Raw genomic sequence first — 12,391 nt, 5'->3', positions numbered from 1 at the left:
TGCATGCGCAGTGAGTATCTCCGTTCACGCCGCTGCATCTCATTAATATTAAAGACGGTGAGCGTTTCTGATTGGCTCTCGATGTGGGTATCCAGGACAACACCCACACAAACACGCCCTCAGATTGAAAAAGAGAGCTGAATCTTCGTTATTCTATTTGAGGTTTTGTTTTTGTATTATATTAAACGGAATTAGACCTTCTTCGGTTAATACAAACATAGTTTGAAGTGTAAACTTACTGCTCAGCCGTATAAAATGGAAGAGGGATCAGAAGAAACAGAAAATAATACACTGGCGGAAAACACTAACACGTCTGAGGATCCAACTCCGGTAGCGAGTGCTCAGATCGGAGAGGAAGAACCTGAAAGTGCACTTCATGTTATCTCAGAAGCTGTTGAGAATGATGTGGAAGAGCAGAGTTGCCCACAAGACATGACCATAACACACATTGCTGAATCAAGTGGACCAGCTGAAATAGAGTCTGGGCCACCTATGGTAACCGAGGAAGATGTCGGGCCAGAACCCCTAATAATTGAGACCATGGAGGACACTGAGGGTCCTGAAATAGAACATCTCATTGAAGAACTTGAGTCAGATGAGGGCATCCTGACAGCTGAGGAAGAGGAAGAGGAAAACAGATCTCCAGTGTCCAACCCATGCATACCAGAGAATGTGAGGTCCAGCCCTCCCGGCGAATCATTGGTGCCTGCCGAAAAGGAGGAGGATGGCTTCAAGATTACCTTTGAGGAACATATGGAGCTGCTACGTGAACTGCAGTCAGAGCGTGACAATCTCAGCAAGCTAAACGATCAACTGCAGAATAAAATAGCAGAACACCTCAGTAAGAAGACAGCTGATGATGAACACCCCAAAATGGAAAAAGAGATCTCAGTCCAGGAGCAGTACCAAGAGTGCGTGGATCTCATGGAGGACCTGAAATTGCAGCATCACCGTAGGTCAGAACTTTACCAACAGCAGACTGGCGAGCTGCACCAGCAAAGCCAAGAGAAACTGAATCAGGTGAAACAAGAGTTGCGATTATTTGCTGCACTGAAACATGAAGCTTCCTCGACAGCACTGACTGGTAAAGTGGGCAAGCGGGCAGCACTAGCCAAGTTGGAGCAGCTGCATGCAGAGGAACAGAAGCAGGAAGATGAGCTGGCATGTGTGCGTCTGAAGAACATCAAGCTGAAGAACAAAATATGCAAATATGATGCTGCGCTTCACTCCAAACAGGAGTTAGCTGATGGCTTGCTCCTGATGGACTTTGAGCAGCTCAAGACAGAGAATCAGACATTTAAAGCTAAATACAAGGAGCGCAGGGAGGAGCTTCTTAGGTTAAAAAAGAAGGTTGCTTGCTCTGTGCAGGTAGATCAAAATGTTTCCATTTGAAAAGTTTTCAGTGAAAATTTCTCCAAAATTTAGTTGAACTGTTTAGTAGAGATGCAAAATTTGATACCGATATCAGATTATTTACACAATAAGATGTCGTTCCACTTTTTATGCCACCTTGTTCAAATGATTTAGGCTATAATTAATTACACAACTTCAAAAGAAATTTAAGGGATGCACACAGTCATTTTTGCTCATTAAAAAAGTTTTTCTGATAATGAAATTAATAGTATTTTTCAAACATACAGTATGTATAAAATCATGACCAGTAAAATGAGATGAAGGCTTTAAAGAGGTATTCCAGGTTTAATACAAGTGAAGCTCAATCAGCGTTTGTGGCATAATGTTGATTACCACAAAAAAGATTTTTGCTTAACTTAAAAATAAAAAATCGAGGTAACAGTAAGGCACTTACAGTGGAAGTGAACGGGGACAATAAAAGTGAATGGGGGCCAATTTATTTGCAGGGTTTAAAGACACAAATATGAAGCTTAAAATTTTATAAAAGCACTTACATTCATTCTTCTGTTAAAACTCATGTATTATTTGAGCTGTGAAGTGTTTAATAGTCATTTTTACAGTCGTTAAAGGGTTTGTTGACATTACATCATCATGGCAACAAAGTTGTTAAATTGGATCTTTAAACTAAATTTAGCTTTACGTAAGTGATTTTATAAAAAAATGTATAATCATGTTAACACACATTGTTTACGTCTTGTGGTTATGCTTTTGAAACAGCATTTTAACGTTAACTGATTGGCCTCTTCACTTTCATTGTAAGTGCCGCACTTTAACATAGATTTTTGCTTTTTGCTTTTTTTAAAAGGTGGGCGAGTCAAAATTAATGTTTGTGGAAATCAACATTATGCTACAAATTCTGTCGATTGAGCTTAATTTGTATTGAACCCAGAATATTCCTTTAAGGGGCGGTCACACTACACTGCATGTCCGTTCACTCCTATTTAATGCATCCGAACATGTGGGAGACCGGAAACGCAAGCTCATGCAAAGAAATGTTGTACTCTCTGCGTACAAGAGTTCATATTTGGGGAACTTTGTCCTGCAAATCCGTATGATGAGAGGACGCGTGGCCAATAGAAGATACAAACGTCAAACGCTGACCTCTTGGCTCAATACAAAGAATGGATACAGTACTGTGCAAAAGTTTTAGGCACATAAGATGTTTCATAAAAATATTATCTTCATATTGTTTTTTATATCTTCAGCTTTAGTGTGTCAATAGGAAATATAATTTTTAAACTCTCAAACATTACTTTTGCAAATGGAAAAGAACAGGAGAACAGGGAGTCCTGCAACAGATGTCAGGCCCCCACAAAGCCCCCCACTGAACATCGTCTCAGTCTAAGATTACATGAAGAGAAAGAAGCATTTGAGACTAAATAGATTGAAATGTGGTGAATTCTCCAAGAAGCTTGAAACAACCTATCTGCCAAAAAAATGTGTCCAGGTGTACCTAGAAGAATTGGGGCAGTTTTAAAGGCAAATGTGGTCACACAGAATATTGATTTATCTTTTTTATGTTTACTGGACTTTGTATAATGTTCACTGATAAATGAAAACTATTTATGGTGTTATATTTTAAGACATTCTCACTATGAAATACTTTTCACAAGTGCCTTAAACTTTTGCACAGTACTGTATTTCATTGCTGTTTTATTGTTGCAGGAATTATTTATTTACACCAGAAGTCCTCCCGTGTTACATCATATCTTGGTCAGTTGAGTTGTCCGGAAAAATTAACATGCTCAAAGCTCATTGTGACCGCCCCTTTAGTCATATCAATAACCTTATAAAAGCTGTTTTATTATACATGGAGAGGGTCCCCTCATGGGGGCTGCCATGTTAGAAGACCAGCCGAATACTTCTCGCTTAATCTCAGTAACTGCCCTGATATTGTACACTTTTACTCTTGGATTAAATGAATCATGACTGAAAACTATTGCATTTGATTCATGCTGCATCTATGCCCCTAGGTGTTAGTGTAAGTACAGACAACATAAAATAAATACTAAGTGCATTTCTTCCATGTTTCAGAGTAACTGGTCTCAACACACTGAAACATAAAGCACATTATTTACTCACATTAACTTAATTATGAAAAGCCTCTTCTTTGGCTCACATTAAATTGGTAATATTACTTAATTTTTCATGACTTACATGCACTAAATTCTGAATAAAGAAGCTTGTCCCTTTTTAGCTGAAACAGCCTCCACTTTAATCAAATGTGAAATTTTAGCAGTGCAAAGTCCAATCATTGCTTTTATTGGCCAGTAAGATGATAGTTAGGCCTAGTGATGTTATATTGTAGCTAACAATATTGTTTCACAAATGTTTCATTTTATTTTTACAAAAATAATTTCTTTTATCCTCAGGGCATTAGTCATGTGAAAGAGAAGCTGAATTTTCTTCAGATGGAGAATGAGGCCAAACGCACTCAGCTGGCAGAAGCAGAAGCATTGGTGGCTCATAAACGTGACGTGCTGACTCGCACCCGACAGGCTCGTGACAGTCTGCGTACAGATAACCTTAAGCTGCAACAGCGCTGTGGCCTGCTGGGGAACACCACTTTGCTTCGAGACTTTGAGGAGAAGGTGGATACATCTGAATTCCTGCAGCACAGACTGGAGATGCTAAAGAGACGCCACGCTGAACTCATACTGAAGTGTGCTGGTGTGAAGCAGAAGATAGAGCAAAGCAAACCAGAGCACAAGTGACACAAATGCATGAATTTAATGAATTATGTGTCTGTTGAATTTTTCTTATTGTCTCATGTGTGTCTTGACAAAGCATAACATTGTATGCAGTTCATTAAGTTTATACAAAAGTTTGTTTAATTAGATGTTGTCTAGTTAGTATGTTGTGTGCATAAGAAAGAAACAAAGACATATTTAATATTACTTTGAATTGTTTTCTCAAATTATAGTCATTTTTCTTTTCACTATTATCATGGTACCAACAGATGGCGTTATTTATTCAGTCAAGCTGACTAGACAAGCCAATCTGCCTCATTGTAATTCATTCTTTAAAGAAATCTGAAAATTCTCATCATTTGCTCACCCTCATGCCATTCCAAATGTGTATGACTTTTTTTCCTCTGCTAAACACAAATGAAGATTTTTATAAGAAGATTTCAGCTCTGTAGTTCAATACTATTCAAGTGAATGGTGGCCAGAACTTTTAAGTCGAAAAAGCATATAAAGGCAGCATACAGGTAATTCATATGACTCCAGTGGCTTAATCCATGACTTCTGAAGCAATATGATAAGTGTGGGTGAGAAACAGATAAATATTTAAGTCCTTTTTTACTTAAATCTATTTCACTTCCACATTCTTCTTCTTTAGTTTTTGGTGATTCGCTTTCTTTGTGCATATCGCCACCTACTGGGCAGGGAGGATAATTTAAAGTAAAAAAGGACTTAAAATATTGATGTTTCTCACCCACACTTCTCACATCACTTCTGAAGACATAGATTAAACTACTTGAGTCGTATGGATTACTTTTATGTTTCCTTTATGTGCTTTTTGGACCTTCAAAGTTTTGGTCACCATTCACTTGCAGAGCTGAAATATTTTTCTAAAAATCTTAGTTTATGTTCTGCTGAAGAAATTAAGTCATAAATCATTGCCATGGCATGAGGGTGAGGAAATGATGAGATAATTTTCATTTTTGGGTGAACTATCCCTTCAAGTTCTTGCACCTAAGACTTGTATGACTGTTTGAGTTCAATAAGTGCTTATAGAGTTTAGTGCTCAACATACAATTAATACAAGTCTTGGTTTATCCATAGAGTTAGCATGTCTATATCAAAGGGCAAACATGCTTCAGCAATATTTTCCTGCTGATGTTCACTGCTCCAAGTTCAAGAATTTAAAGTAAAATTTAGTAGCGACTGGTATTTCTACTAAAGAAAGATGTTTTATTGAGTAATAGGTAATGTTCTGGGTTTTGCTTATCAGACACTTATTGTCAGTGTATGGCCTCTCACAGGAAATGCACTCTGATGGTGATGGTGAGGTTAAGGGCATAGGCATCCAACCACAAATTCTAGATTTCCGTTCAATGTCTGAGGTGAATTTAATCAGCAACACATTTATGTAGGTGTTAAACTAATGCTATTAAAAGCCAAGATCACCAACACATTTTGCACAAGATTGAATTCTGTTAAAGACTAAGCACCTCTTTTAAGAGTTTTTAAGGAGTTATGTTATATAAGGTTGTAAGTTTAACACTCATGTTAATAGAGAAGACCATTAATTGTGTCCTGGCAGACTTTATATTATTTGACTTAAAGTGTCAAATTTGACCTTGCTGTGCTATAGCACTCCATTATGTATAAACAGTCAGGATTTCACTTCCCAAAGTCATGGTTTGCCTGGTGACAGGAAATTAATTATCTTGTCAGTTTGCTTGTGTATAACACAACCCTTACATTTTCACATTTCAATGAGAGTGATATATGGTGGTACCCCTGATGGTTAGTGGTCTGGGTTCTTCGTAAGGTTGCTGCTTTGATCTCTTAAAGGACTTTACGATGCTGTTGAATCAGTTTTTATCCACGATCACATGGATGACTCATGATCTGAACCCATCCTAAAATTATATTTTAGTTTTGACAACTAAAATATAATTGTGCCAACATGTTAATTTATTTCATTATAAAGCTAACATTTAATAAAAAAAAAGTTTTTGAAATTGATGACTTGGACCAAATAATAAAGAAAAGCAGCCAATAAGTGCCCAACAGATGGGAACTCCTTCAATACTGTTTAAAAAGCATCCCAGCGTGATACCTCAAGAAGTTGGTGGAGAAAATGTCAAGAGTGCATGTCTGCAAATTCTAGGCAAAGTGGGACTACTTTGAAGATGATAAAATATAACGCCATTTTTATTTATTTTGGATTTTGTTCAGTCACAACATAATTCCCATTTATATTAGTTTTGATGATTTTACTATTATTCTAAAATGTGAAGAAAAAAATATATAATAAGAATGAGTGTTTCAAAATGTTTGACTAGATTGTCAGTGTAGATTGTCAATGCTTAATTAGAGTTGCATTATCTAAACCAATCATTCATATAAAAAACAACAGGTTTATTTGACAAAGTTTTTAAATCTCATACTAGCACAGATAGTGAACTAGGGCACTCTTTTTTTATTATCTTGATAATGCCCCACCATGCTAATGACTTCAAATGCCAAATTCATCATAAGAAGGCCGTAACATTAGAAGTGCTGTGCATTGCAAACAAGATAGTGGACATACATTTGATGTCTGTAGCAATACACTTAGGCTAAAGGTGCTGTAAGCAATTTGTTTATGGAATGGTATGCAAAAATCCTCTCCTTCTATGTTAATTCATTTTCACTGAAATAAGTGTCCTGAGACATTGCACCAGTCTGTGTAAACAGCAAACAAATATGTGACCACAGGCCGTGGCACGTCCTTTGACCAGACTGTGATGTGCTTTCTGTCTGTCAGTCATTTTGCACGTTTTTACTGCGTTGAAGCGAAACATTCATGTTTAGTGTCGTATTCAGATTCATAACAGTTGTTTGCTGAGGGCAGTATTTTGCTATTTGCTAGATTACAAACTCAGTCTCAATGCTATCTTTGCAAGGCTATCGTTTTAGAAAGAGGGGGCATGTCTAATTTAAAGGATAAGTCTCGTGGAAGTTCCAGAATGGATAACATTGCTTACAGCACCTATAACGGTCAAAAACACTCTCATCTGGACCTCAGTATCATTGCTGTCTCATGTGTATTGAATAGTTTTCAGAATGAACTTGCATATGAAGTGTTGACATTGTTGTGTTGTTAGTTCTGTTCTGCTTTATTAGAATTAAGTGCATGTTGTTTTTAAACAGAGTTTAACAAAAGCACATTTAAGAGAGTTTCTTTAATACTCCAACCTCAAAAGAAAATGTTACAAATTGCAAAATTATACAATCTTCCTAATATAATGCCAGAAAGATCAGAGGGATTTACAATATTGACAAACTGAACCACTGAAGTATGTTTACTTGCATTATTTAGCAGGAAATGTACACTACAGTTAGTAAGGTAATACAGTTATTTTGGCGTTTAAAGCTAAACATTATGACAAATCAAACTCAAATGGAAAATCATGCAGTTATTTGTTATGACATATCAAATTACAATGATGAAAGTTACATAATTTTGTAATAAGAGGAGATAAGCAAAGAATTAGTACTAAGCTAAATGCTCAGTTAAGCAAAAAAAGTGAAATCACTCTATTGGGTTGTTGTCCCAGCTGCATTACTAGAAATCAAGTTCATCAATTTTTTGCACGATTTTCTTCACCCATCTTAATTTAGGATCCACACAGATGCGCAGAGACTTCTCTGTGGTAAAACTGTTACAACAAAAAGCTTACAGTTACTCCACATGGCAATTATACAAACACACATAATATTATTTCTATTAAGTATACATTGTAACAACAAATTCCACATTATAAATTTTTAATGAATTTTAAGTTGAAAAAAGTACAAATCATTGTAAGCATACTTATTTCTCACTAGAATTAAAATGTACATTGGCAGTGGTTAAACTTACATGATTCCAGCTTTGGGACAATCGGTTTTTGTCTCTATGTAGGATTTAACTCTGTCGGGGGGGATTCGTCTTTCATAGTAATTAAAACAACATTCCGCTGGTGTTTTGGCATCTGTGTTGACAAAACATAAAAGTTATTTATTAAAATATACATAATTTTATCAGTATGGTCATCAGTATGGTAACATAAAAAACATAGGCCACATTAAATTCTGAACACTGCCTCATAACATACCAGACAAAAAGATACATAGAAAAAAAGGTTAAATATGGGTAAATAAATAGCAATGCTGAGTTTTAGGTAGACTTACTGTTGCCCATTACACCAGACTGGAGGCCTGTGACCACCAGAAGTCCAATAAGAAGGAAAATATATGAATGGCACATACTGTAGCTGCAGATTCTGCTTCTCGGGATAATGCTGATATCAAAAGTATAATGACCTAAAAACATTACCTTGGGCTTTATAGGTAGAAGGGGAGGGGTCGAGTGTGGTTTTGGTAGGGGACATGATATAGGTGCGAAAATGTTCCAACGCAATCGAAACAGAATAAAAAAAAAAGAAGTGCTTATAGGTCTTAGAGGAAATATTTGCTGTGGTTCTTACAGATAGCAAAGCAGTAAACAAAAAGAACATATATGCATGACTCAACAGCTAGTCTTACCATTCAAACCAGTCTCAGTGTGAAGACTGAATAACGAAGAGAAGATATAAGGTATACATACAACTTTATTATCATTTATCTCTATACCATCCCCATTGACACAACACAAAACAAACAAAGGCAGCAATTTTTGACAAAAGGACAAACAAAGAACAACAAAGTTGATCAGATAAGATTGTGATTTCAATGAGAAGTTTGGATTGGTTTGAAAAACATTCACCCTTCAGATTCTTCAAAATCAGTGTTTTATTACAGTATTTAACTCCCTGAACAAGCTGCATCATTGCATGCTTAATCATTCTGAAAGTTTCAAGTGTGGGATTGCTTGCACAGTCAACACTTGATTTGTCACTCTAAAATACTACTTCTAGTGTGTTCATAGTCTCACCTTGTTCCTTCAGTTTTCACAAAAGCATTGTTCAGGAAACAGTAACATGAAGTGTAGGCCTACTTCATTATTTACTAGTCTGTACTGTTATATGACTAAGCTTATAAGATTTCATGTCATGTCCCAGGATGCTCTTTGCCTTTCAGAACAATGGACTGGATGTTTACGATGTGCACACTTCAGTACTCATGGCATAAATTGAAAGTGTTTGTACACACAAGTCAGTACTGCCATTACAATTAAGATCCTCTTCATTACTGTTATTGAACTTGAAGCCATGATAAACTGCACAGCTGGATACATATGACGCAGTTCTTGCTAAAATGACGCATTTCTGATATTTTTTGGTTATATCAATGCAAACCACATCTAGAATCCAAGAAGACGAATGCAACTTAAAAATCATTGCATCGTAGGTTTGATGGGCAAAGGGAAAAGAGCAAAGAAAATTGGTAGCCATGTCCAAGTTACACACTTTTAAATTGAGGACACTGATAAATGGATGACAATGCCAACAGCCAACATTAACACAAATGCTACCGAAGAAGAAACAAATCTTGAAACAGCAGACAGCATAGTAAAGTGAGCATGAAAATCAAAAAGGGGAAAATGTGCAAAACAGCTTATTGCAGTAGTGTGGTTTACACCACAAATAACGGTGGTGGGTGGTTTTCCTTCCATCACACTGATCATAAAGCAGTTAAATCTTACAACATTATTTTTGATAACATCTTAACATAAGAGTGCAAGTTAACCAGTGCTTTCAATCAGATTTTAAACAATATTCTGCACAGTAGTTTGTTCTCTCTCTCACACATGCACGCGGACACGCACGCGGATATACAATTAAGAGGTCTTTGTTTCTCAATTAATCATAATTCATGACTTCCAAAATATATTCCAATGAATATAATAAATAAGCATTTGGAGATACAATGTGATACCACAAAAAACATATTACTTAATACAATTCTGAAATCACTAAAATTAGACATTCACTTTTTTAAACTTAAAGTTATTGCTGTTACAGTGTGGTCCCATAAATAAGGCTGCCTTAGTGCATGTTATTTACACAAAAACAGCAAACAAATATTAAAAAACAAACCCAGCAAAGTCTATTGAAGTTACACGGTATTTGTGCAAAATAATACATTTTGAATAACCAGATTTTTAATTCTTAATATCAAAATGTTACTTTAGAATGCAAATTTTTGTAATTGTAAAATGAGATGTCAAGCATCTGTGAAAGGAACCTGCTTCATCTGTCACCTACTCTCTTTTCAACACTTCAACCACTGAGAAGTGAACTGAACCAGGTTGCACCACAATGTTAAAGCCACATTATAGTCAGTTTCTGATTGTTGACTAAACTTTATATACACTGCATTTTGTTTGTATTCCAGCATATTTGGTTTTTAGAGTGCCACAATATATTTCAATAACAGAAATGGGGGAGGGAGAGTCCTACAACGATTCCACAAGCACACCAATATCTTTCAGCATCCACTCAAATCTCTGAATAAAAACATTTGTTGAAAGGACAGATTACAGATACATGTTGTAACAGGTAAAACTTACATAAGTGGGCAAAAAGCATTAGTTCCTCTAATGATTTGTTCTAGAGGTCGACCGATAGTGGATTTTTCCGATACAATATTAAGCTGGTGGAAAAGGCAGATAACTGATTAATCAGCCGATAGTTTTTAAAGTTGATTAATTGAATGCTAAAAAAAAAATAGTTGGGCATAGAGGCCTGCAAGAGTCTAAAATGTGTAAAATCCCAGATGCATTTGTTGTCAACCAAAATCCCAATAACCAGAAAAAGTTAAGATTTGGTGCATAACACGTGACTTTTAATTTGAACAAGCCTGAAATGGACCGGGGACTCTTACTTTGAAATGTGTGCTTTCAGCTTACACAAACACAAAGGAAACAAAACATGGACTCTTACAATCATCTATAATGTATATAATCACTATAAAGTAAACATTGTCAAATATATACTGTATGCTGTAATTAATATACAGTTGATCATTTATCTATAATATATCATTGTTTTAAAAATGTTCGCTTTTGGACCATAACAGAGTCTTGGCTCCCTTACAATGCTCTATATGTAAATATTCACCAAATTAAGATTTTTGTAGCCTATATATTCACCAAATAGAAGGTTTTGGCAACAGAGGAACAGAATAATAATTAAAAAAAAAAATCGGAGTAGATTTTTGCCAATAACCGAAAGCAACTATCGGCACAGATTCATCAGTAAAACCGATACATTGGTCGACCTCTAATTTGTTCAAAAATAACTCCCTTTGTGACGTCAACATACTACAAGGGAAGAACGCCAATAGAAGCACAAAGAGGTCAGGAAAAGGGACCAGGAATCTTATTTCAAGTCAATTCATATTTACTAAAAACATAATGAACCACAGATAATAAAACAAACATCAAATAAAATCACAGCAAAACATTTACATTTATTTTGCTTCAATTTAAAGGCCAAGCTTGAGCTGAAGGAAACAAAAGGATAACAGAAAAGATAAAGGGTTAGGGTGGAAATAAAGAGAGGACAGAGACAGAAAACAGAGTTGAGCTTTACAAACTCACGTTCACCAGATCACACCTGCCACTCTGATTTACAGATAGCGTACATTTATGTGACGTGTTGTTTAAGGTCTCGTACAGTTCCTGTGTGCTCAGTTTGTATTCCAAAGTAACTGTTTGTATGGAACAGAACACAGACTGGAGGCTAATGGAATTTCAAACCCACTAAATTCTTGATATTCTTTGATGTGGTACCAGAGGTAAGCAGGAGTACACATGCAGAGTGAACATGAGGTTGTCTCTTTGTCTCTGTAAGTTTTAAGGTAAAATATGAGGTTGTTTCCTTAGCGTTTCAGTAGTGGACTGCCCCGATCTTGTCCTTTCTGCAAAGTCTGAAAAACCTGGAGACACAAGACAGAAAAACAGTCTTGAGACGTCCCTTCAGAAGTGTGACATATGCAGTCAATTCATTCATGATCAAAAACATTGATTATTTGACTCTTTAAAAGGTGCACTCAGTAACTTTTGTCTTTGTGTCATCTTGGACTTACACTGACACCTAGTGGCTTGGATGCAGTATCATTTAAATAGTTTTCAGTTTCAGATGCCATTGTAGAAATTTAGTATTCACAGTCAGTCATGATTACTTTAATCAGTGCGTGAAAGTAACAAATAATGGGACGGTTACTGAGATTAAGAGAGTAGTTTTCGGCTGGTCATGTGATTCTAACATAGCAGCCCCCATGTGTGGACCATCTCCAGGTAGAATAAAACAACTTTTATAAAATTACTAATATGA

The 12,391-nt window shown here is 36.0% G+C and overlaps 2 protein-coding genes across 4 annotated transcripts in view; one reads left to right on the top strand and one right to left on the bottom strand.

The window, feature by feature from the left end:
• Window positions 1-202: 202 nt before the first annotated feature.
• ccdc96 (coiled-coil domain containing 96) lies at window positions 203-4,661 on the top strand. Its single transcript, XM_052154376.1, has 2 exons — window positions 203-1,368; window positions 3,786-4,661. Exons 1-2 carry the CDS (start codon window positions 256-258, stop codon window positions 4,125-4,127), a joined length of 1,455 nt encoding a protein of 484 aa, XP_052010336.1. The 5' UTR covers window positions 203-255; the 3' UTR covers window positions 4,128-4,661.
• A 3,331-nt stretch (window positions 4,662-7,992) lies between these two features.
• The window catches only part of tbc1d14 (TBC1 domain family, member 14), a 35,652-nt gene continuing 31,253 nt past the window's right edge, over window positions 7,993-12,391 (bottom strand). For all 3 annotated transcript variants that reach the window (XM_052152016.1, XM_052152009.1, XM_052152025.1), the window contains 2 exons: window positions 8,304-11,993; window positions 7,993-8,104 (listed from right to left, as the gene is read on the bottom strand). In XM_052152016.1, coding sequence (XP_052007976.1) covers window positions 11,937-11,993 — 57 coding nt within the window. In that variant the 3' untranslated portion in view covers window positions 7,993-8,104; window positions 8,304-11,936. The remainder of the gene's footprint in view (window positions 8,105-8,303; window positions 11,994-12,391) is intronic.

This window comes from Xyrauchen texanus, chromosome 2, assembly GCF_025860055.1.
Source record: "Xyrauchen texanus isolate HMW12.3.18 chromosome 2, RBS_HiC_50CHRs, whole genome shotgun sequence".
Classification (NCBI taxonomy): Eukaryota; Metazoa; Chordata; class Actinopteri; order Cypriniformes; family Catostomidae; genus Xyrauchen; species Xyrauchen texanus.
This window is presented reverse-complemented; position numbering and strand designations above follow the sequence as displayed.